Here is a 25785-nt window from a genome sequence, read left to right on the forward strand (position 1 = left end):
TGTCCCCATGCTGTTCTCAGTGGAATCCCCTATGTGTCCCAAACATGTCCCCCATAAGCTCCCCTCAGTGTGTCCCAAACATGTGCCCAGTGCATCCCCCCAGCACGTCCCCAGTGTGATCCCAGTTTGTCCAGTGGTGTCCTCAGCCTGTGTCCCGTGTGTCCCCAGTGTCCCTACGGTGTCTCCACCGTGCTCCCAATGTTTTCCCGTGGTGTCCCCAACACGTCCCTAATGAGACATCACACTCTGTCCTCATTGTGTCCCCTACATGTTTCCAATGTGTCCCTGAGTTCCCAACATGTTCCTAAGGTGTCCCCAGTGTGTCCCCAGTGTGTCCCCCTGATGTCCCCATGGTTTCCCCCCCATCCCCTCACACTGTCCCCATCCCCAGGATGACCCTGTGGCCATGACAACACACGAACTGCCCAGCTCTGCTGTCACCTTCTCAGTGACAGGGCTGTCCCCAGGCTGCCCCTTCGAGCTGCTGGTCCAAGCCAGGAGGGAGCCACACCTGGGGGCACCCGGGGTCCTGCATCTGCGCACAGGTGGGACACTTGGGGACACCACTGGGACAGGGAGGGGGTGGGGCAACAGGGACAGGGTGGGAATGGCATGGAGATGAGGATGGAGAGGGCCTGAGCTCCTGCACCTCTGCACAGGTGGGGACACCTGGGGACAAGGCAGGCAGCACTGAGATGGAGTTAGGGACACAGCAGGGACAGGAATGGGAGTGGGGATGGCAGGACAGGAGTGGGGACAGCAGGTGGCACAGGGACAGGGACAGGGTGGCACACAGATGGCAGTGGGAACGGGGATGGCACCAGGATGGGGACAGTGATGACATGGGGTCACCATGGGGGGCAGGGATAGCAAGGGGACAAGAGTGGGGTTGGGGATGGCATGGGCATTGGGACAGGGATGAGAGGCAAAGGGACAGTGATAGAGCAGTGTCACAGTTCAGGGGACAGCCCAGATGAGTGGTGAGAAATGGCACGGGGATGGTGACAGCATGGGAACAGTGTGGCATTGAACAGAGATGGGATGGCACAAGGATGGGGTTGGGGACACCAATGACATGGCCTGGGGGGTGGGGACAAGGATGAAAGCAGAGATGCCAGGGGAACAGGGATAGGGGTGGCATGGACATGGATACAGGGGGTAAGATGGACATGGGGACATGGGTGGGACCGGGATGGGATAGGGATTGGGACAGAGATGTCCCCCAGGGACTCTCTGCCACGATTGGTGACATGGGTCCCCTTTGCTCCACAGCACTCATCCTGCCTGTGCCCCACTATGAGGGGCCCCCAGGGCCACCTCAGGGCTCTCTGGGGTCCCCAGTAGTGGCACCATCAGCCCGAGGGCCCCCAGAGTCCCCAGGATCACCAGTGTCACCCATATCACCAGACTTGTCCTCAGGGTCACCCACATCTTTGGGGTCACCAGCCTCCCCCAAGGGTCCAGCATCCGCAGTAGCTCGAGGGTCCCTGGGACCCCCAGCACCCTCAAGGTCATCAGTGTCACCAGAATCCCCAGAGTCACCAGCAGCACCAGAATTCCCAGGGTCATCAGTGTCACCAGATTTCTCAGTGTCACCAGTGTCCCCAGAGTCCCCAGTGTTTCCAGGCTCCACTCCACCGCCATGGTCCCCAGTGTCCCCACTGTCCCCGGGCATCCCCTCCCTGCAGGACCTGGTGGCCAAGCTGTCCACACACAGTGGCTCCCTGCTCCAGCATCTCGAGAGCCACCTTAGGGCCACCAACTACCCACTCTGTGGCAACAGACAGTGCCAGGGGTGGCCCGTGCCATCCTGGCCTACAGCCTGCACCAACGCCCGGCCCTGGGGAGGGTACAGGGGTCCACAGTGGGTGTGATGGGGGGACTGAACCAGGAGGGAGTGGGAGCACTGGGGAAAAAATGCCTCAGGGATGGGGGGCACAAGGGGAGGGTGGAACAGGGGCAATGGGGAGAAAGGAACATCACGGTGAGGGGAATGCAGGGATGTGTGTGGGAGGGGGAGTGGGACAGGAAAGGGAAGGGACATTCCAGGGTGGGATGGAGGGGATGGGAAAGGGGAATAAGGAAGATGGGGAGGATGGGTGGAAAGACATCATGAGAAGGAGGTGGATAACTGGAGACAGAGGGAGTGACATCCTGGGGAGGGGAATGAGAAGGATGGGGTGGCAGGGATGTCTTGTAACACACTCTCTGGGGGCAGAGGAGAGTGGAAACCAGGAGCCAGTGCCAGAATGGGGGGACATGGATGGGGTGAAGCTGACAGAGTAGTGGAGGGATGTGGGGAAAACATGGATGGGATAAGCTCAGGTGTTGGGTTTGATGATCCTTGTGAGCCCCATCCAGTTCAGAAGATTCTGTGATAGCTGAGATGGATGGATGGATGGTGACTGTGATGGGTGATGATGGATGGTGATGATAATGATGATGATCAGTGGTGAATGGATGATGAATATTTGTGCAATTTGTTGGAGGTTTCATGTATCAAATCAGTGTTTAGATGGTTGGATGATCCAAATGAGGGAGAATAAGGAAACATACATGAAAAGAACTGTTCTTGAATGGATGGGTGGACAGAACCTGGAATGAATGATCCAGGAGATGAAAAGGTGGATGGATGTTCAGATGGACACACCCATCACCATCCCATATCCCTCACAGCTGCAGAAGAGCCAGAGGAACTGCCCCTGCCCTCAGAGGAGCAAAAACATGAGGAACCCCAAACTGAGACCCCTCTGTCTGATGCCCTCCCAGTGCAGGCAGCACTGGGGGAGCTGAGGGTCTCAAGCATCAGCTCCAGCTCCGTGGGGCTGCAGTGGAGTGTCCCCAAGGGCTCCTTTGACTCCTTCATGCTGCAGTACCAGGATGCCCAGGGCCAGCCCCAGGCCCTGCCCATGGATGGAGGGTCCCACTCGGTGACAGTGCCGGGCTTGTCCCCGTCCCACCGGTACCGCTTCCACCTCTGTGGGCAATGTCACGTCAGGGTCATCTCCTGGCCATGTTGTGGTCATCTCACGCCACAATGACCCTGTGGCCATCTCCTCATCACTATCACACGTTACATGGTCATGGGCATCTCAGGATCTCAAGATCACTCAACTCCTGACTTGCAGTGGGAATTCAACCCCTCACCTAAGTGTGGGGGGTGCAGTCCCTGATCTGGGCTGGGGGTTCTGTCCCTGCACAGACACCTCCTGTCCCTGGGTCACAGATCCCTTCCAGCACCTCAGGATTCCTGGGCTCCTTTATCCCACCACAAAGAGATGTGCCCACAACTCTTGGAGCATCAGGAAAGGCTCCAGCACTTGAGGCTCCATGAGCAGCTAAATCTCTCTGCAATGCGTGGCCTGGGGTCCCAGCAGAGCTGCTCCACAGGCAGGGATGGCATCTGCACCAAAAGCTGCTGGCACAGCTCACAGGCAGCCACAGCTGCAGCTGTGCCCAGACCTTGTGGGGACCTCATATCCTGAGGGGTTCCTGCTCCAGGAGGGATCCTCAACTGGGCTCCAACCGGGCCCAGACTGAGGGTCAAACCCAGCTCAGGGCCAGCGCTGGGGTGAGGGCAGGACAGGACGGGGCCATCCCTGGGGCCAGGGGCACTGCAGGAGCTGTGTCCCAGTGCCAGCCCAGCCTGGAGCCACAGCCCTGCTGGGCACAGAGCCCCTGGGAGCCCATGGCTGGGCCAGCTCAGCACAGCAGCACTGGGCTGATCCAGCAGGACACGGTGGCCGTGGCTGTGCCGGGGCTCTGCCAGGGGATCTTCCCCTGGGGCCCGGAGCAGGCTGGGGCTGCAGGGTCAGCAACGGGCTGGAGCCGGGCACTGCCACCACCCCAGCACTGCCACAAGGCCAGCCCTGCTGTCCCAGTGCCACCATTGCCCAGGGCTCCCAGGGCACCTGCAGAGACTGCAGATCCCACTGCCCCAGCTGCTGCCATGGCCCAGGACCCCACTGTGCTCCCCCTGCCCGTTCTCCCTGATCCCGGGTGCTGCTGCCCCAACAAGAGGGGTCACTGCAGCTCCTGTTCAGCCAAGGGATTTCACAGAGTCAAGGGTGACACATGCAGATATCAGAGTTGAGGGTGGGGTCAGCTCCAGGGGAATTCTGGACAGAAAGGCTGTGCTGGCAGCTGAGGGAACCTGGAGATGGGGGGATCTGCCTCTGGGAGCTGTCGGTGGAGGGCTCCATGCTGGAGCTGTGGCTTCCCCAGCACAGCATGGCCAGGGCTCGGGGCTGGGCTCCTCAACCCCAGCCACACCCTGAGCCTCAGCCCTTGCAGGGAAAGCTGCTCCATGCAGGAAGCTGGATCAATGCTGGGAAGAGTCCATGGGAGTCCTGCCTGCTGATGTCAGCACCTCTGAAAGGATCCACTGCTCCCAGGAACACATGGGACACACACACCCATATGGAAATAGGAATATTTTGGATCTATAGGGTCAGGATCCCCTATTTTGCCTCCCTATAGATGCACACAACTGTCATAAGAGATGGAAAACCACAAGGCCACATAGTGCCACAGAGTCAATCTTTTCATCTGACCCTGCCTGGATGACAGATACTCTGCAAAGCAGAACAGGGAGAGGAAATCTAAGGAAAGGCTCATGCATTGAGATAAGAATGGGGAGAAGTCTCTCACTGATCACTGAGAAAACAGACTCCATTTGGGAAAATTAACTGAAGTTATTGCCAAAAAAATCAGAGGATATTGAGAAGTAAAACAAGTTTTACAAGCACATTCCTTTCAGTCTTCCTCCACCCCAAGCTCTCCTTCCTACCCACACAATGACCATTGAGTCTCCCAGGACACAAAAAAGAAACACAAAATAGGTTTAATAAAAACAACGAAATGTTGAAATAACTGCACAAATACAGCACCAAAAGCAAAATCCAGACTTTAGACACAAAAGGACCCAGATGAACAAGAGGTCCTGGTTCCTCTCCGTTCCCTCCCCACACAGCAATGCCTGGGGAGCTGACAGGAGCCCAGGGCAGCCACAGGGACAATTCCCAGGGGCTGCACATCTCACTGCACATCCAAAGCCCCGGCAGCCCGGGCATCTTGCCAGCACCCGGCACACCCCAAACCTCACCTGTCCCACTGGCACCTGCAGCTCTGGGGACTCTCCAAATCGCTGCATCCTAGATCGGGGCTGGCCAGAAGGCGCCGGGCTCACCAGGACACCTGCGAGAAGCACAAACCATGGCAGGCTCAGGGCCAGGCCGAGCAGAGGTGCCAGGTCCCTCCCGCACACTCCCAGCGGAGCTGCAGCAGCCCGGCTGCACACGCAGAACCCGCTCAGCCCCGCCGGCACACGGCGCTGCAGGGACACCGCGAGCCACCGCGGCCACGGGCACCCGGCCACCCCCTGCCACAGCGGGCAATGGGGCCAGCCCGGAGCCCCTGCTGGACACGAACCCCACGGCTCCCACCACAACCGCACCTGCCCCTCGGGACACCGGCGCCCAGCCCGACCCGGGCCCCGCGCCGCCCCGACCGGCTCCGACCCCGCCACCGGGACTCGATGCCGCCCTGGGCAAAAGCTCCGCTGCCGGACGGACGCACGGCGAGCTCGACGGGCCTCAGAGTAATTCTAGAGCTAAAGCGGTGACACACATCAGCTCCGCTCAGATAATACATGCCAGCGCTCATCATGGGCCCGGACAGCGCCGCCTCCTCCGCCCCGAACCGAACCGAACCGGGCCGGAGGCGCCGCTGCCAGCGCGGGCCGCTCCCCGCGGCCGCAGCCGGGCCCCGCCAGCGCAGCGCTGCCCGCGGCGCTGCAGCCAAAGCCCCGGGCCAGAGCCGCCCCGGCTCGGCGCTGCCGCCATCGGCCCGAGCGACCCGGCCCGGCCCGAACGCTCCGCCCCGGGGCTGCGGCACCGCGCTCCGAGCGGCCCCTGCCTCCCTCCCTCCCTCCTTTCAACAGCCCCGGCACCGGCACCCGAGGGGCTCTGCCCGGGGGGCTCCGAGCCCGGGGGGCTCCTCCCGCCAGCCGCCCACAGCCCTGCCACCAACGAGACGCGCCCCGACCTTCCCCGGGATCCCCGACCTTCCCCGGGATCCCCAACTGCCCCCAGGATCCCTAACTTTCCCCAGGATCGCCCCTTCCCCCGGCAATCCCCACCTTCCCCGGTCTCCCCCGTTGCCCCGGACCCGTCCCGCACCACGCGGCCGCTCCCGCTGCAAAGGAAATCCGCCCGCGCTGCGGCGGGAGGAGCCGCCGGCAGGATCCGCCTGCGAGCGCCCCATTGGCTTGGAGCCCCACCCGCACCGCCTGCATCGCCTCCCGTCCAGCCCCGAATCCTCATTCATCCCACCCGCACCGCCTGCATCGCCTCCCGTCCAGCCCCGAATCCTCATTCATCCCATCCGCACCCCCATCCCCATCTCCATTCCCATCCACTTCAATGTTCATTCATCCCCATCCCTTCTGCCTCCTTCCCCCTTTTATCGCTGTCCATGCACGTACCATCCCCATTCATCCGTCTCCAATCGCATCTCACCCTCCTCCATCCTCATCCTCCTCCACTCTCATGCCAACCTTCTCCACCCCAGCCCACTCCATCCGCTCTGCCTCCATCCCCATCGTTTTTGTCCTTATGGGAAAAGATCTTCACAAGAGACTCGATGTGGAAAGAATGGCTGCGGGGTTCTTCACTACTGTCATAGAAATCAGAGTTAATGTGTTCTACATGGATCTGAATGTCTCTAGGAACATCCACCCGGGCAAGTTTGTTACAGGACCCCGGCAACCCGACCCAGACAATTTGAGCTCCTGAACTGTCGGGTAATGGGACAAATGGGTCCACACCGAGTGCACTGCAGACGGTCTGAACTTCTGGTGGACCCACAGAACCCAGACAGCCTGAACTTCTGAACTTCAGGGCAAAATGGAGACACGTGTTCAAGGGGGGAATATGTGGTTCAGGAAAGCTGCACCTTCCTGGTGCCTCAGCCAATGGCAAAAGGAACAGAGCTACATGTAGTGGAGCTCAGAATAAAAAGAGGCTGCACTCTCCAAAACCGAGAGACAGAGGGAGAGAGGCAGACAGACAGACAGACAGACAGACCCCATGGGTGTATGGGCCAGTGGACTCTCCCTTGATTGGAATAAAGTTGCAGAACTCCTCTGTCTCTTTTGTGGACTGGGAGGAATGAGGGATTTGTCTTTACAAACAAGCTGTAGGTTTGCTGATAGATGAAATTGGAGATTGAAAGATGTCAGAAACGATGAGGGAAAACCATGAATTCTATAAGAATTAAAAATTAAAAGGAAAGGTTGCACATTAGATGGGAATCTTACGAATCGGGCATTCTGGGAAATCTGGACTTCTCAAGTACCTCAACCAGTGGTGAAAGAGAGAGGGAAATGCGGCTGGGAAATGAGGATAAAAAGGCGGCTGTGTCCTCCAAAAAATTGGAGAGATCCCAGGAGAATGCCCCATGTTCTCTCCCTTTATTAAAATAAATTAAAAGCCCCCTCTGTCTCCCTTTTGGGCATAAACCTCCGGTGTTTGTGGATTAATCTTCCTGACAAACCTTACACTCCCCTAACACACCTTGAGGATGTTTTCCCCTGTCTGTCCCTTGTTCCCTGGGAGCACAGCCGGACCCTTTCCTGGCTGCAGCCTCTGTTAGAGAATTGTGCAGATCCAGAAGGTTCCCGGGACTCCTGTCGGGCACCAACTGATGCGGGGTACTGCCCTGTTTGGGGCACATCCCTCTGTTATAAATAAGAAACAGAAGTCTCGATATTCAGCAAAATTTAGATTGCTTTATTTTACATAGACAGAGCAAGCAGCGCTGGGCAGGCAGAGGGGTCACAGCCCACTCCATGCTCCACCGAACTTTGGTTTGCAACTCTATTGTTTCCTTTAGTCATCAATAATCGCTATTTTTTTATTGTCATAATTCTGCCGGGTAAGCAGTGGTGGTCCGTGGGCTCGCTGGACGATGTGAGTCTCTAGACAATTTGTCCCATCTGCTCTTGGTAGATAAGGAAATGGCAGAAGTCAGGAAGTCTGCTCTTAGGGATAGATTACACAATTGATTACACAAAGGCAAGAAACCTCATTTTGCAGAATTTGTTGGGCTGTGTGAGAGCTTTGTCTTGCAAGCTGTCAGTAGATACAACTTATATAGAAACATGATATTCATAACAGGAGGATTTGAAACAAAATTATTTAATCATATATTTTCCTTTCTTTAGTTTCATGCTTCATTTCGGACTTAAGTATTCTGGTTTATACAAACCCCAATACTGTCCCAGTCTGGGGTTTCTCCTTTGCCCCGAGATCACCCCAGAGGGACACGAAGGTGGTTCAAACCCTGGTTTTCTCTGAAACAGCCGAAGAGAGATTGCCGGGGACGGTTTTTTTTTTTTTTAGGGATTGTTTATTATTTTTTATTTTTGGGACTTTTTGCTTGGCCAGCAGCGGTTTGCTCAGCTTGGTATTTATGGTGGTATTTGCTTGGTGAATGCAGGGCTTATTTTATATAGTTTGTCTTACGTATTACATGTTTACAGAATTTTTTTAATACAATTTTATTAAATGGTCTAGCTTTGATTTTATTTAATTTAAGAGTGCTAACGTGTTACTTAACATGGATGACAGGGAGAAGAAGGAGGAAAAGGTGTTTACTTTTTAAATTTTTTATTTTGGCTACGTGTTCCTTATTATAAACATTTAAAAAAACTTATTTATTTACGTTTTAATAATTTAATTTACACTTTACTAATTTTGGCAGCTTGTTTTTATTTTTTTTTTGTGCTGACAACTTTTTTTAGGGGTTAGAATTTAGCACTTGTAAAACTAGGGTCTCACTTAGAGGTTTTTGAGACCTTTGCTAGGGAGGTTTTGAGACCTTTAAGGAGGCCAGAGGTATGCCCTGGGCTCCCACACAATACTTTTATGATTAACACAAATCAATTATCACAGCTCTGTTCGGGGGGCACCGCCTTGTTCGGGGGGCACCTCCTTGTTCGGGGGGCACCGCCTGACTCGGGGCGCACCTTCTTTTTCGGGGGACACCGCCTGGTTGTGGGGCGGGGGATGGTGCGATCTCCCCGCTCCGTCCCGTCCCGCAGCTCCGGCACCGCCGCCGCGATGTCCGCGCTCAGCGCCCGCCGGGTGAGCGGGGCACGGGGGGCACGGGGGGCACGGGGGGCACGGGGGGAATCGGGACAGGGGGACAGGCCCGGGGTCGTGCTGGGGCCGCCAACCTCCATCGCGGGGGTCTGGAATCGGCTTCGTGCTGGGGCTGGGGCGGCGCTGCCAGCCTCAGGGGCGGCGGTCTCGAATCGGGGTCGGTGCGCGCTGCCCCTCCCGCGCCCTTCCCTTCCTCCCCCCGGGGGTCGGTGCCCGTCCTGTTGGAAATCGGGAACATTCCTTTTTTCGGGAACATTCCTTTTATCGGGAACATTCATTTTATCGCGGTCTATTGGTCGCGCTCCCCGGGAGCTGCGTCAACACTTGCAGTTCTGTCTCCTCGTCGTTCCTGAATTAGGGGAAAGGTGAAGGTCGCCGGCTCAGCCGTGTCCATCCAATGTCCCTCCGGTGTCTCTCGGTGGGGGTGGCCACCTGCCTCAGGTGTCACGGTGACAGCGGGAGCCGCGGGGGCAACTGTGATCTAATGGGTGGCATTGCTGGCACCGGGATTTGGGGTTCACTGGGGGCAGAGCGGGCACGAGGAGCTGGGTCTGACCGTGGAGTGGCTGATGGAGGGAGCAGGTGCTTGCCCAAATCCCAGAATCCCAGACTGGTTTGGGTGGGAAGTGACCCCAGGGAGCACCAGTCCCACCCCACCGGACTGGGAACCCTCCAGTGCCTCGTCCCTGTGGGAGAACTTTGATCTCTTGGCACTCTCTGTTTCCCCTGGGGAGATCTCCCTGCCTGCCCAGCTGTGTTGATGTGTCCAGAGTCACCTTAGTGATGCCTTTGACCTCGCCCTGAGACCAAACATCTCAAAACACACTCAAAACGCAGCTTTGGGAGCTTCCCCCGCCCCCCCCCCCCCCCCCCCCCAAAAAAAAAAAACCAAAAAAAAACCCTTTCAGGCTTGTTGAGAATTTTGGGCTTTTCCTAGTTTTGTCTAAACCTTTTGGTGGAGATGCTGCATAAAACTGGACCAGCAAAACCAAACCAAAGCCCAAACAATTAAATGATGATTACAATGATTACAATACCCTGTCATTTTTTCTACCTCATCTTTTTGTCAGTTATATTTCAAACAATGTCTAAAACACTTGGGAGTTTCCTGATGTGATGTTGTTCTGTTTTCCTTACACACCTGTGGCAGCAGTTTGGTAAGAAAACTCAGCAAAAAGGGAAAACATGGGTGAGAAATGACAATTTTGCAACACGTGTCTTGTGAAAATGCCACAAATTAAACTTTACCTTGTGGGCATTTCCAAGCTGTGCACACACACTGCTGACTCAGCAGCTCAGCATTCCGTGCTTTTTTTCCTTATGCGCCACCTGTCACAGCCTGTGTCCCTTGCTGGGCTGTGGGGCTGCACTAGGACATTCTGCTCTGGGATATTCTCTCATTCTCATGGTCCTTTCCCGCTGCAGCTGCTCCAGACCCTGGTTTGGCCCAGCTTGAGGTTCTACTCCAGCAAAGCTGCCCAAAATGTGCACCTGAGCAAACATGGGAATGGGTTCAGCTTTGGTGAGTGTGGCAGGGCTGGGAAGGGAGGGAACAGGGAGGGAAAAATGCAAACAAAGGACCAAAATAAACTGACAAAAAAAGGAAACCCCACCACAAGCCCCAACAAAACAACTGAGCAAAAAACCCAAGGAACAGTACTGCACTTCAGGAGGAATTTCCAAAATTTCCCCATTATTTGGAATATATTTCTAAACTTTTTATAAAAACTATTTGAAAACCAAAAGCCATTTTTCTTTCCAGTGCAGGACAGCAAGGGCAAGGGATGATATTTCAGAGATTTTCTTCTTTTTTTGTTACTGTCTTGAGCTTTTTTTATCTCACACTGAGGGACAAAAAAGAAAAAAAAAATAAAATAAAAGAAGTCCTGTTGGCTTTTAAGCCATTAAAATGACCATGAGCAGCATCAGGGGAACATGGTAGTTCTGGGGATGTGACACAGAAATTTCTCCACACCTGAGCCATTACAACAAATTCTCTGGGGCAACAGCAGATGCTTGACAGATGTTTTGGTAAAAGCATTTTATTACCTGGCACTTTCTGCTCCATTTCCAGTAGTTTTGGAATAATTTTATAACTAATGCTGTTGTGGGCATTTCTCAGAGCTCAGGGGGAAGGAGGAAGTTGAGTTTCTTCATGACTATTTTGCCTTATTTTATTCAACAGAACTGACAGATGAACAGAAGGAATTCCAAGCTACTGCCTGGAAATTTGCTCTGGAGGAGATTATTCCTGTAGCTGCACAGTATGACAGGACTGGGGAGGTAAATCCACCCCACAGGAGGAAAAAACAGATTTTTCTCTTAACACAAAATTTGAAATTTTACCTGTGATAGTCAACCATGATTTTCCCGGTTTCAGTATCCTGTGCCACTCATCAAACGGGCCTGGGAGCTTGGGCTGATGAATTCCCACATCCCAGAGAACTGCGGTGGGTGTGACCCCTTTAATCCCTAAAACAAACCTTGGAAAGGCCTTGGAGGAGGTTGTGGTGTGAAATTATGGGTTACATATAAAATTACCTGCAGCACACTGCAGTAATCCCAAAGCAATCTGTGGACAGGTGGAACACGTGGGTGTGATGAGGCTGGATGGGATCAGGCACGGAATTAGATTCTGATGTAGTAATTTGTGACCAGATTGTCTCCCATGATCTCAATTGTTATGATCCCCACATCAGAAATTCAAGGGTTTCCTTTGATCCTCCCTCAGGAGGGATTTAAGGGCTCATTCCTGAGGATCAGTTCCCAGTTTAGCCAAGGTGCAGCCAGTGTGCACAGATAAAAAATGCTACATTTCTGATCATTTGGTTTTACCAACCAAAGTGGAGTTGGGATGTGTCCAGAGCAGGCCATGTTGGGTCTTTTTGATTGATTTGGTGTATCTGGTATCAAAAATTGAGTTTCTGCAGCAGAGCCTGAGAATAGCAGGAAGGTTTGAATCAAGAGCAGCCTTTAAAGGTCCCCTTGTCTAACCCCCAGCAGTGAAAGGGAGAATGGGTACAAATCACTTGAAATTCAGGAATCAATTTGAAAAACCATCAGGTTTCATTGTGGGAAATCATCAGCACAATTTGGCTGGATATGGATATTGGACAGTTTTGTATTGATGAGACTGGTGGTGGGTGTGGAAAAGTTGAGGCTGGTGGGAAGAGCTGTGGGAGAAGGTCATGGAACCAAGGATTCAAATGAAATTCAAAATAGGAAAAGAGAAGGGCACAGGAGAGGGAAGAAGTGGTTCAAAGTTCCCAGGTAAAATGGTATCTGCTGCACTAAACTGCCTCTGGAAAAAGGGATTTGAGGGATATAATCAGAGCCAATGTGGCCCTTAAAGCAGTGACAGATCCTGGTGGCACCTTCTGGCCATTCTGTGCCACTTGTCCCACCTTGAGCACAAAACTAACCCCTTGACAATGGTGAAATGGGACCTTTAAATAATCTGATTTCAATGAAAAGAAACAAAATAACACAAATATCAATCAAAGCATTCCCAAGGGAGAACTTCTGATGAAACTCGGTGCCCATGGGGGGCATTTGGGATAATAAATTCTTGCAAATCATTAATATTGTGCACCTGAGACCCCCCCGAGTTGCCTCCTTTCCCCCCACAGGTGGGCTGGGGCATGTCTGATCACAGAGGAGCTGGCATATGGATGCACTGGGGTGCAAACAGCCATCGAGGCCAATTCCCTGGGGGTGAGTCCTGATCCTGTCCAGAACTGGGACTGGGGCCCCCAGACTGGGCTCTAGGCTCTCCAAACTGGGCTCTGGGTGCTCCAAACTGGGCTCTGGGTGCTCCAAACTGGACTCTGGGCCCTTGAGGTGATGGGTTAATGCTCTGAACATTCCCTTCCAGCAAATGCCTGTGATCATTGCTGGGAAGGAGCAGCAGCAGAAAAAATACTTGGGCAGGATGATAGAGGAGCCCCTGATGTGTGTGAGTGTGACCAGAGAATTGTATTGATTAATTAATTCATGACAGAGGAATCCTTGATGTGTGTTTGATCAGGGAATCCCATTACTTAAGTAATTAATTAATGACAGATGAACCTCAGATGTTTGTGTGACCAGGCTCGGTCATTGCCCACAATTCCATAATGATTTTGTGGTTTCCTGTTGGATTTTCCCCTTTTCTGACCTGGAGATGGGGCAACTGAGAGGCATTTAAAAAACTTTTATTCCATTTTCAGTCTCATATGAAGGGTGAGACAATACAGATGTTATAATTCACGCCATCACAATTAGAAGCCAACTATTCCCTAATTGCAATACATTATAATCGTTCCTTGGCCTATCAGCTTTTGTCACATCATGCTGTAAAACACATCTCATCTAAAATTACCCCTCCTGGGTTCTATTACAATGCATCTTTCATCTCAAAAATATCTAGTCTTATTTACAAGGCCATCCTTTGAAGCTTTTTTCAAGCTCCATTTCTCCCTCAGCAATACCTGTCCTATTCCACAGCATTTCTGCATCAGCATTTCTCATCTTCGGGTCTGCATACAGACGTGTGAGCCTTCTCTCAGTCCCTGAGAGCTCTCTACAAATCCATTCCCCACATTTTTCTTTTGCCCCCAAACCCAGACAGTATTTTCCTTGGGATCTGGGGTTGTTTCTTGCAGGCTTACTGCGTGACGGAGGCGGGCGCGGGCTCGGACGTGGCCGGGATCGGGACGCGGGCGGAGCGGAAAGGGGACGAGCACGCGATCAAGGGGCAGAAGATGTGGATCACCAACGGTGGCAAGGCCAACTGGTGTGTTTATTGTGGCAGTACTGGTCTGTACTGGGGTTTCTTTAAGGGTATGCTGCAAAGCAGTGTTCCAGTGTGTCGCTGTTGCTTGGGAAAGGTGACCTGGAACAGAGATCAGAGAGAGCAAAAGCAGTAAAATAGGCATTTGTTGAAAGGATGAATCTTGGGCAGTGCAAGGGCTACACCCAAATCAAATCCAAGATGGGTCCTGATCATGAGTTTTCACACTTCTGTAAGTTTTGGTTCATCCACATCTTGGGGTGAATTATCCAAGCACAGCCCCAGGCTATGAAGTCTCAGTCCCCTGGCTTGCCCCCTTTCCCTCACCATTGTTTTGCTTTTTGGATATTGGTTGTCCTTGATTCTCCAGCTAGAAAGGAATTGTTTTGTCTAACTCCCCTGTGAAGAGAATTTACTAACACCTAACATGAAGTCTGAGTTACAACACTAAGCAGCAGAGATTCTGAAAAATATCAAAGCTAAAACCCAAGGCATGGTCATTGGGAAGAGGCACCACAGCCCCGGTGCTGTAGGTGCCCAGAGAGGGAACAGGTTGATGACACCTGAGCTCGATGATGTCACAGCTCATTTGGGCTGAAACCAGATGCAGTTCCCTCCACTTTCCCTTTGGGACAGGGAGGTAGAGTCAACTCCAAAATGCTCAGGATACCAAACCCTGACCTGGCTCCCAGACAGGGATCAGCTGCTTCTGACTCAGCTGGGAATGCCTCCCACTCACAGGGAAAACAGGAAAACTCTGGGGTTGAATTGTCTGAAGGTAAAACATTTCCAAGGAGACACAGAGCCTGAGCTGTGCTGCAGGGTCTGGAGAGGGCAGCACAGACCCTTCCTTAGGGCTTACACTCTTGCCACCACAACACACAAACTCTTCAAGAGGAAGAACTTTATACATTTATCTATGAAAGTTGTTTAATTTCTTCACTCTCCCAGAATGTTCCTGAGCCCCCTAAATGGGACTGACAGCAATTGCTGACACAAAAACTTAATTTACAAATGATACCATGAAGAGTAAAATGGAAATATTTTCAAGTCAGAGGAAAAGGCCTTGCATACAATGCTGCATTCCCTCTACAATAACCCTTAGAGAATAACCTGCTGAGAACTGGCTTTTTTTTGGGTATTTGGGAGGCTGAGGGGTATATTGAGTCTTACAACACATGGAAAAGGTGGACAAGCTTTGCAGGTTTACCTGAGGGAATTCCATTAAACCTTAGTTTTGCAGGAAGAGATGCCCAGACAACACTGTGTTCCTCACACTCCTTCCCTCTCATTTGTTTTGTTTTTTGTGGTTTTTTTTTTTTTTTGAAGGGCCAATTAAAAAGAGTTGTTACCTTACCACTCAATATATGGACAAAACCACTCAGCATTTTGCCCTGAACTAATTTTTGGGGTTGAGCTGAACCCCCATCTCTGTCCTCCCCAGGTATTTCCTGCTGGCCCGTACTGATCCTGACCCCCGGGCTCCAGCCAGCAGAGCCTTCACAGGCTTCATTGTGGAGGCTGACACCCCTGGCATCCAGATTGGCAGGAAGGTACTCACCAGGAATTCTTGCTGCTTCCTGAACCAGTAAAGGATGAATTGCCATGGAAGGAAAATGGCTGAACCTTGTCAGGGCTCATAGATATATTGGAATTCTCACAGTGCCCTGGGATCTCTCCAATTTTTTGGAGGACACAGCCTCCTTTTTATCCTAATTTCTCAGCTGCATTTCCCTCTGTCTTTCCCCAGTGGCTGAGGTACTTGAGAGGCACAGACTTCCCAGAATGCCTGACACCTCAAATTCTCCTCTAATGTATAACCCTCATTTTTAATTTTTAACTCTTATAGAATTAATGGTTTTCCCTCATCGTTTCTTTCATCTTTCAATCTCCAGTTTCATTTATCAGCAAACCTACAGCTTGTTTGTAAAGACAAATCCCTCATTCCTCCCAGTCCACAAAAGAGACAGAGGAGTTCTGCAGCTTTATTCCAATCAAGGGAGAGTCCACTGGCCCATACACCCATGGGGTCTGTCTCTCTCTCGCTCCCTCTGTCTCTCTCCCTCTGTCTCTCCCTCTGTCTCTCTCTCGGTTTTGGAGAGTGCAGCCTCTTTTTATTCTGAGCTCCACTACATGTAGCTCTGTTCCTTTTGCCATTGGCTGAGGCACCAGGAAGGTGCAGCTTTCCTGAACCACATATTCCCCCCTTGAACACGTGTCTCCATTTTGCCCTGAAGTTCAGAAGTTCAGGCTGTCTGGGTTCTGTGGGTCCACCGGAAGTTCAGACCGTCTGCAGTACACTCGGTGTGGACCCGTTTGTCCCATTACCCGACAGTTCAGGAGCTCAAATTGTCTGGGTCGTGTTGCCGGGGTCCTGTAACAAACTTGCCCGGGTGGATGTTCCTAGAGACATTCAGATCCATGTAGAACACATTAACTCTGATTTCTATGACAGTAGTGAAGAACCCCGCAGCCATTCTTTCCACATCGAGTCTCTTGTGAAGATCTTTTCCCATAAGGACAAAAATGATGGGGATGGAGGCAGAGCGGATGGAGTGGGCTGGGGTGGAGAAGGTTGGCATGAGAGTGGAGGAGGATGAGGATGGAGGAGGGTGAGATGCGATTGGAGGCGGATGAATGGGGATGGTACGTGCATGGACAGCGATAAAAGGGGGAAGGAGGCAGAAGGGATGGGGATGAATGAACATTGAAGTGGATGGGAATGGAGATGGGGATGGGGAGGGGGGTGCGGATGGGATGAATGAGGATTCGGGGCTGGACGGGAGGCGATGCAGGCGGTGCGGGTGGGATGAATGAGGATTCGGGGCTGGACGGGAGGCGATGCAGGCGGTGCGGGTGGGATGAATGAGGATTCGGGGCTGGACGGGAGGCGATGCAGGCGGTGCGGGTGGGATGAATGAGGATTCGGGGCTGGACGGGAGGCGGTGCAGGCGGTGCGGGTGGGATGAATGAGGATTCGGGGCTGGACGGGAGGCGATGCAGGCGGTGCGGGTGGGGCTCCAGGCCAATGGGGCGCTCGCAGGCGGATCCTGCCGGCGGCTCCTCCCGCCGCAGCGCGGGCGGATTTCCTTTGCAGCGGGAGCGGCCGCGTGGTGCGGGACGGGCCCGGGCAACGGGGGGAGACCGGGGAAGGTGGGGATTGCCGGGGAAAGGGGCGATCCTGGGGGAAGTTGGGGATCCCGGGTGAAGTTGGGGATCCCGGGGAAGGTCGGAGATCCCGGGGAAGGTCGGGGCGCGTCTCGTTGGTGGCAGGGCTGTGGGCGGCTGGCGGGAGGAGCCCCCCGGGCTCGGAGCCCCCCGGGCAGAGCCCCTCGGGTGCCGGTGCCGGGGCTGTTGAAAGGAGGGAGGGAGGGAGGCAGGGGCCGCTCGGAGCGCGGTGCCGCAGCCCCGGGGCGGAGCGTTCGGGCCGGGCCGGGTCGCTCGGGCCGATGGCGGCAGCGCCGAGCCGGGGCGGCTCTGGCCCGGGGCTTTGGCTGCAGCGCCGCGGGCAGCGCTGCGCTGGCGGGGCCCGGCTGCGGCCGCGGGGAGCGGCCCGCGCTGGCAGCGGCGCCTCCGGCCCGGTTCGGTTCGGGCCGGTTCGGTTCGGGGCGGAGGAGGCGGCGCTGTCCGGGCCCATGATGAGCGCTGGCATGTATTATCTGAGCGGAGCTGATGTGTGTCACCGCTTTAGCTCTAGAATTACTCTGAGGCCCGTCGAGCTCGCCGTGCGTCCGTCCGGCAGCGGAGCTTTTGCCCAGGGCGGCATCGAGTCCCGGTGGCGGGGTCGGAGCCGGTCGGGGCGGCGCGGGGCCCGGGTCGGGCTGGGCGCCGGTGTCCCGAGGGGCAGGTGCGGTTGTGGTGGGAGCCGTGGGGTTCGTGTCCAGCAGGGGCTCCGGGCTGGCCCCATTGCCCGCTGTGGCAGGGGGTGGCCGGGTGCCCGTGGCCGCGGTGGCTCGCGGTGTCCCTGCAGCGCCGTGTGCCGGCGGGGCTGAGCGGGTTCTGCGTGTGCAGCCGGGCTGCTGCAGCTCCGCTGGGAGTGTGCGGGAGGGACCTGGCACCTCTGCTCGGCCTGGCCCTGAGCCTGCCATGGTTTGTGCTTCTCGCAGGTGTCCTGGTGAGCCCGGCGCCTTCTGGCCAGCCCCGATCTAGGATGCAGCGATTTGGAGAGTCCCCAGAGCTGCAGGTGCCAGTGGGACAGGTGAGGTTTGGGGTGTGGCAGGTGCTGACAAGATGCCCGGGCTGCCGGGGCTTTGGATGTGCAGTGAGATGTGCAGCCCCTGGGAATTGTCCCTGTGGCTGCCCTGGGCTCCTGTCAGCTCCCCAGGCATTGCTGTGTGGGGAGGGAACGGAGAGGAACCAGGACCTCTTGTTCATCTGGGTCCTTTTGTGTCTAAAGTCTGGATTTTGCTTTTGGTGCTGTATTTGTGCAGTTATTTCAACATTTCGTTGTTTTTATTAAACCTATTTTGTGTTTCTTTTTTGTGTCCTGGGAGACTCAATGGTCATTGTGTGTGTAGGAAGCAGAGCTTGGGGTGGAGGAAGACTGAAGGGAATGTGCTTACTGTAAGACTTGTTTTACTTCTCAATATCCTCTGATTTTTTTGGCAATAACTTCAGGTAATTTTCCCAAATGGAGTCTGTTTTCTCAGTGATCAGTGAGAGACTTCTCCCCATTCTTATCTCAATGCATGAGCCTTTCCTTAGATTTCCTCTCCCTGTTCTGCTTTGCAGAGTATCTGTCATCCAGGCAGGGTCAGATGAAAAGATTGACTCTGTGGCACTATGTGGCCTTGTGGTTTTCCATCTCTTATGACAGTTGTGTGCATCTATAGGGAGGCAAAATAGGGGATCCTGACCCTATAGATCCAAAATATTCCTATTTCCATATGGGTGTGTGTGTCCCATGTGTTCCTGGGAGCAGTGGATCCTTTCAGAGGTGCTTACATCAGCAGGCAGGACTCCCATGGACTCTTCCCAGCATTGATCCAGCTTCCTGCATGGAGCAGCTTTCCCTGCAAGGGCTGAGGCTCAGGGTGTGGCTGGGGTTGAGGAGCCCAGCCCCGAGCCCTGGCCATGCTGTGCTGGGGAAGCCACAGCTCCAGCATGGAGCCCTCCACCGACAGCTCCCAGAGGCAGATTCCCCCATCTCCAGGTTCCCTCAGCTGCCAGCACAGCCTTTCTGTCCAGAATTCCCCTGGAGCTGACCCCACCCTCAACTCTGATATCTGCATGTGTCACCCTTGACTCTGTGAAATCCCTTGGCTGAACAGGAGCTGCAGTGACCCCTCTTGTTGGGGCAGCAGCACCCGGGATGAGGGAGAACGGGCAGGGGGAGCACAGTGGGGTCCTGGGCCATGGCAGCAGCTGGGGCAGTGGGATCTGCAGTCTCTGCAGGTGCCCTGGGAGCCCTGGGCAATGGTGGCACTGGGACAGCAGGGCTGGCCTTTTGGCAGTGCTGGGGTGGTGGCAGTGCCTGGCTCCAGCCCGTTGCTGACCCTGCAGCCCCAGCCTGCTCCGGGCCCCAGGGGAAGATCCCCTGGCAGAGCCCCGGCACAGCCACGGCCACCGTGTCCTGCTGGATCAGCCCAGTGCTGCTGTGCTGAGCTGGCCCAGCCATGGGCTCCCAGGGGCTCTGTGCCCAGCAGGGCTGTGGCTCCAGGCTGGGCTGGCACTGGGACACAGCTCCTGCAGTGCCCCTGGCCCCAGGGATGGCCCCGTCCTGTCCTGCCCTCACCCCAGCACTGGCCCTGAGCTGGGTTTGACCCTCAGGCTGGGCCCGGTTGGAGCCCAGTTCAGGATCCCTCCTGGAGCAGGAACCCCTCAGGATATGAGGTCCCCACAAGGTCTGGGCACAGCTGCAGCTGTGGCTGCCTGTGAGCTGTGCCAGCAGCTTTTGGTGCAGATGCCATCCCTGCCTGTGGAGCAGCTCTGCTGGGACCCCAGGCCACACATTGCAGAGAGATTTAGCTGCTCGTGGAACCCTAAGTGCTGGAGCCTTTCCTGATGCTCCAAGAGTTGTGGGCACATCTCTTTGTGGTGGGATAAAGGAGCCCAGGAATCCTGAGGTGCTGGAAGGGATCTGTGACCCAGGGACAGGAGGTGTCTGTGCAGGGACAGAACCCCCAGCCCAGATCAGGGACTGCACCCCCCACACTTAGGTGAGGGGTTGAATTCCCACTGCAAGTCAGGAGTTGAGTGATCTTGAGATCCTGAGATGCCCATGACCATGTAATGTGTGATAGTGATGAGGAGATGGCCACGGGGTCATTGTGGCATGAGATGACCACAACATGGCCAGGTGATGACCCTGACGTGACATTGCCCACACAGGTGGAAGCGGTACCGGTGGGACGGGGACAAGCCCGGCACTGTCACCGAGCGGGACCCTCCATCCATGGGCAGGGCCTGGGGCTGGCCCTGGGCATCCCGGTACTGCAGCATGAAGGAGTCAAAGGAGCCCTTGGGGACACTCCACTGCAGCCCCACGGAGCTGGAGCTGATGCTTGAGACCCTCAGCTCCCCCAGTGCTGCCTGCACTGGGAGGGCATCAGACAGAGGGGTCTCAGTTTGGGGTTCCTCATGTTTTTGCTCCTCTGAGGGCAGGGGCAGTTCCTCTGGCTCTTCTGCAGCTGTGAGGGATATGGGATGGTGATGGGTGTGTCCATCTGAACATCCATCCACCCTTTCATCTCCTGGATCATTCATTCCAGGTTCTGCCCACCCATCCATTCAAGAACAGTTCTTTTCATGTATGTTTCCTTATTCTCCCTCATTTGGATCATCCAACCATCTAACCACTGATTTGATACATGAAACCTCCAACAAATTGCACAAATATTCATCATCCATTCACCACTGATCATCATCATTATCATCACCATCCATCATCACCCATCACAGTCACCATCCATCCATCCATCTCAGCTATCACAGAATCTTCTGAACTGGATGGGGCTCACAAGGATCATCAAACCCAACACCTGAGCTTATCCCATCCATGTTTTCCCCATGTCCCTCCACTGCTCTGTCAGCTTCACCCCATCCATGTCCCCCAATTTTGGCACTGGCTCCTGGTTTCCACTCTCCTCTGCCCCCAGAGAGTGTGTTACAAGACATCCCTGCCACCCCATCCTTCTCATTCCCCTCCCCAGGATGTCACTCCCTCTGTCTCCAGTTATCCACCTCCTTCTCATGATGTCTTTCCACCCATCCTCCCCATCTTCCTTATTCCCCTTTCCCATCCCCTCCATCCCACCCTGGAATGTCCCTTCCCTTTCCTGTCCCACTCCCCCTCCCACACACATCCCTGCATTCCCCTCACCGTGATGTTCCTTTCTCCCCATTGCCCCTGTTCCACCCTCCCCTTGTGCCCCCCATCCCTGAGGCATTTTTTCCCCAGTGCTCCCACTCCCTCCTGGTTCAGTCCCCCCATCACACCCACTGTGGACCCCTGTACCCTCCCCAGGGCTGGGCGTCGGCGCAGGCTGTAGGCCAGGATGGCACGGGCCACCCCTGGCACTGTCTGTTGCCACAGAGTGGGTAGTTGGTGGCCCTAAGGTGGCTCTCGAGATGCTGGAGCAGGGAGCCACTGTGTGTGGACAGCCTGGCCACCAGGTCCTGCAGGGAGGGGATTCCCGGGGACAGTGGGGACACCGGGGACCATGGCGGTGGAGTGGAGCCTGGAAACACTGGGGACTCTGGGGACACTGGTGACACTGAGAGATCTGGTGACACTGATGACCCTGGGAATTCTGGTGCTGCTGGTGACTCTGGGGATTCTGGTGACACTGATGACCTTGAGGGTGCTGGGGGTCCCAGGGACCCTCGAGCTACTGCGGATGCTGGACCCTTGGGGGAGGCTGGTGACCCCAAAGATGTGGGTGACCCCGAGGACAAGTCTGGTGATATGGGTGACACTGGTGATCCTGGGGACTCTGGGGGCCCTTGGGCTGATGGTGCCACTGCTGGGGACCCCAGAGAGCCCTGAGGTGGCCCCTCATAGTGGGGCACAGGCAGGATGAGTGCTGTGGAGCAAAGGGGACCCATGTCACCAATCGTGGCAGAGAGTCCCTGGGGGACATCCCTGTCCCAATCCCTGTCCCATTCCGGTCCCACCCATGTCCATCTTACCCCCTGTATCCATGTCCATGCCACCCCTATCCCTGTTCCCCTGGCATCTCTGCATTCATCCTTGTCCCCACCCCCCAGGCCATGTCATTGCTGTCCCCAACCCCATCCTTGTGCCATCCCATCTCTGTTCAATGCCACACTGTTCCCATGCTGTCACCATCCCTGTGCCGTTTCTCACCACTCATCTGGGCTGTCCCCTGAACTGTGACACTGCTCTATCACTGTCCCTTTGCCTCTCATCCCTGTCCCAATGCCCATGCCATCCCCAACCCCACTCTTGTCCCCTTGCTATCCCTGCCCCCCATGGTGACCCCATGTCATCACTGTCCCCATCCTGGTGCCATCCCCGTTCCCACTGCCATCTGTGTGCCACCCTGTCCCTGTCTCTATGCCACCTGCTGTCCCCACTCCTGTCCTGCCATCCCCACTCCCATTCCTGTCCCTGCTGTGTCCCTAACTCCATTCCAGTGCCGCCTGCCTTGTCCCCAGGTGTCCCCACCTGTGCAGAGGTGCAGGAGCTCAGGTCCTCTCCATCCTCATCTCCATGCCATTCCCACCCTATCCCTGTTGCCCCACCCCCTCCCTGTTCCAAGGTGTTCCCAGGTGTCCCAGTGGTGTCCCCAAGTGTCCCACCTGTGCGCAGATGCAGGATCCCGGGTGCCCCCAGATGTGGCTCCCTCCTGGCTTGGACCAGCAGCTCGAAGGGGCAGCCTGGGGACAGCCCTGTCACTGAGAAGGAGACAGCAGAGCTGGGCAGTTCGTGTGTTGTCATGGCCACAGGGTCATCCTGGAGATGGGGACAGTGTGAGGGGATGGGGGGGAAACCATGGGGACATCAGGGGGACACACTGGGGACACCTTAGGAACATGTTGGGAACTCAGGGACACATTGGAAACATGTTGGGGAAACAATGAGGACAGAGTGTGATGTCTCATTAGGGACGTGTTGGGGACACCACGGGAACACATTGGGAGCACGATGGAGACACAGTAGGGACACTGGGGACACACTGGACACAGGCTGAGGACACCACAGGACAAACTGGGATCACACTGGGGACGTGCTGGGGGGATGCACTGGGCACATGTTTGGGACACACTGAGGGGAGCTTATGGGGGACATGTTTGGGACACATAGGGGATTCCACTGAGAACAGCATGGGGACACGTGGCAATGATTTGGGGACATATTGGGGTCATTCCTTTGTGACCATACGGGTCACACTGGAGACTTGCCCCTTCCATGTCCCTGTTGCCCTCTGTCCCTGCCCCATCCTCACGCCCCCACCCCCATGTCCCCTGTGTCCCCATTCACAGGGGGACAAGTGTCACCCGGTGGCCATCAGGAGGAGTGAGGGGCTGGGGCCAGGTGATGCACAGGGATGTCGGGGTGCGGGAGGCCAGCCGTGGTGTCACCCAGGGCACCTCTGAGGGGACAGTGCAGGGACACCATGGGGACATTAGGGGACACCCATGGGATGGGGGACACCACAGTGACACCCTGGGATGGGGCATCTAGGGGGTGGGGACACCCTGGGAACACCCTAGGATGTGCCAGGGACACACTGGTGACACAATGGGATGGGGGCACTGGGAGGCACTAGAGGGCACTGGGAGTGGCACATAGGGACACTTGGGGACACACTGATGTGGCACGAGAGCCCCTCATGGATGGGGAGAGAAGTGGGGGTGTACTGGGAGCACTGGGATGGGAGCACTGGAGGAACTCTGAAGGGCACTGGGAACAGCTGGGTACGCACTGGTGTCAGAGTAGGGTCCCCCCAGTATGGGAGGGGAGGAGGGGGCATTGGTGTCACTGGGGGCACCGGGAGCACTGGGGAGCCCCCGATGTCACCGCAGTGTCCCCTCCCACCCCGGGGTACACACTGAGCTGGGGGCGATGGGAGGTGCTGGGAGCACTGGGGGGCGTTGGGACGCACCGATGTCGCAGCGGGTCCCGCCCCAGCCCGGAGCACAGGCGGGGGTGGCACAGTCGGGGCCGCTGGAGCCTGGGAAGCAGCGGCAGCGCCCGCGCTCGCACCGGCCCTGGTCACTGCAGCCGGGGGACACGGGGGGGGCGGGGCAAGCAGAGACCCCGCCGGCAGGGGGCGCACAGAGCTGCACCGACCGGCTTGGGGGACACGGGACACGGGCGGGACCCCCAGTGACCCCCCCAAGACTCCTTCATTGATCCCCCCAATGACCAGCCCAGCGATCCCCAATGACCACCCCAGTGACCCCCCCAAGACTCCTCCAGCAATCCCCCCAATGACCAGCCCAGTGACCCCCCCAATGACCCCCTAGTGACCACCGAGTGCCCCCCATGATCACCCCAGTGACCCCCAATGACCACCTCAGTGACCCCCCAATGACCCCCCAATGACCACCGAGTGACCCCCCATGATCACCCCAGTGACCCCTAATGACCACCCCAGTGACCACCCAGTGACCCCCCAATGACCACCAAGTGACCCCCCAATGACCCCCAATGGCCCCCAGTGACTCCCCAATGACCACTGAGTCACAACCCCAATAACCACCCAGTGATCCCCAGTGACCCCCCAATGACCCCCCCAGTGACCACCCCAGTGATCCCCAATGACCCCCCAGTGATCCCTCAATGACCACGCCAGTGACCCCCCAATGATCACCCTAATGACCACTGAGTGACCCCCCAGTGACCCCCAGTGACCCCCCAGTGTTTCTCTATGTCCTCCCCGTCCTTCACTGTCCCCTTCCATGTCCCCTCCATGTCACTGCTCTCTGTTACCTGTCACAGCCTAGATTCTGCCATGTCCCCTCCCTGTCCCTTTGACTCCCCTGCCCCCCGTGTCCCCCTGCCCCCCCGTGCTCTCCTCCTTGCCCGCTGTCACCTGTGCCGGCCTGGGGTCCCCCCGTGTCCCCGCAGTGTCCCCTCAGCGCCCGCGCGTGTCCCTCGAGCTCCCGCAGCCGCCGCAGCACATCGGCCAGCGCTGTCCCGCACGTCTCGGGTGGCTCGGGGGGAGACGTGGCAGGGGACACTGAGGGGGACACTGAGGGGGACGCTGAGGGGACACTGAGGGGGACACTGAGGGGACACTGCTCCCACCCCGCAGCGCCAGTGCCAGCAGGAGGAGCCGCAGTTCCAGCGTCACCGGCATCGTCCTGGGGGAAAACGGGGACATGGGGATTGACCACGGGGAAACACGGGGACAGCCGTGGGGCACCCACGGGGGGACACAGGGACACCTATGGGGACAGCTAGGGCACACAGGCACATATCACGAGGATGTGGGGACACACATGGGGACAATAAAGAACATAGGGACAGCTGTGGGGATGTCCAAGCCACGGGGAGGATGTGGAGTCACCCTGGGGTCACACAAAGGACACGCGTGAAGCACAGGGAACACCCATGGGGGGACAGGGACATCTGGGGGACACCCACGGTTACACAGAGGGGAGAGAGAGACATCGGGGGGACACCCAGGGGACATTCCCGGGGACACATGGACACCAGTAGGGGACATGGGAACATCTCTGGGGACACCTGAAGAACACAGGGACACACACCGGGGGGGCACAGGGAGACCCGTGTTGACATGAGGGACACCTGTGGGGACATTCCTGGAGACAGACAGACACCGCAACCCACAGCACCTCCCAGTAACCCCAGCGACTCTCCAGTAACCACCAGTGACCCCTCCCAGTCCCTCCAAGTACCCCAAACCCCACAGTTCC

General features: G+C 56.0%; 2 protein-coding genes and 1 long non-coding RNA gene across 3 annotated transcripts in view; 2 read left to right on the forward strand and 1 right to left on the reverse strand.

Moving 5' to 3' along the window:
- Positions 1-25785, reverse strand: part of LOC306816764 (antigen peptide transporter 2-like) — a gene marked incomplete at its 3' end in the record, with an annotated part of 43219 nt that overhangs the window by 16304 nt on the left and 1130 nt on the right. The gene's annotated exons all lie outside the window — the stretch shown is intronic.
- On the forward strand, positions 392-2283 carry LOC306816776. The gene is made up of 3 exons (XR_013777781.1): positions 392-545; positions 1273-1870; positions 2224-2283. It is a non-coding gene; the product is annotated as an uncharacterized lncRNA (long non-coding RNA).
- LOC306816799 (medium-chain specific acyl-CoA dehydrogenase, mitochondrial-like) lies at positions 9100-15527 on the forward strand (the record flags this gene model as incomplete). Its single annotated transcript, XM_079333259.1, has 8 exons — positions 9100-9146; positions 10590-10686; positions 11350-11447; positions 11545-11618; positions 12794-12878; positions 13039-13119; positions 13808-13938; positions 15380-15527. The coding sequence occupies exons 1-8, from the start codon at positions 9123-9125 to the stop codon at positions 15525-15527; spliced, it is 738 nt and encodes a 245-aa protein (XP_079189385.1). The 5' UTR covers positions 9100-9122.

Source organism: Erithacus rubecula, assembly GCF_903797595.1.
Source record: "Erithacus rubecula genome assembly, contig: scaffold_88_arrow_ctg1, whole genome shotgun sequence".
Taxonomy (NCBI): Eukaryota; Metazoa; Chordata; class Aves; order Passeriformes; family Muscicapidae; genus Erithacus; species Erithacus rubecula.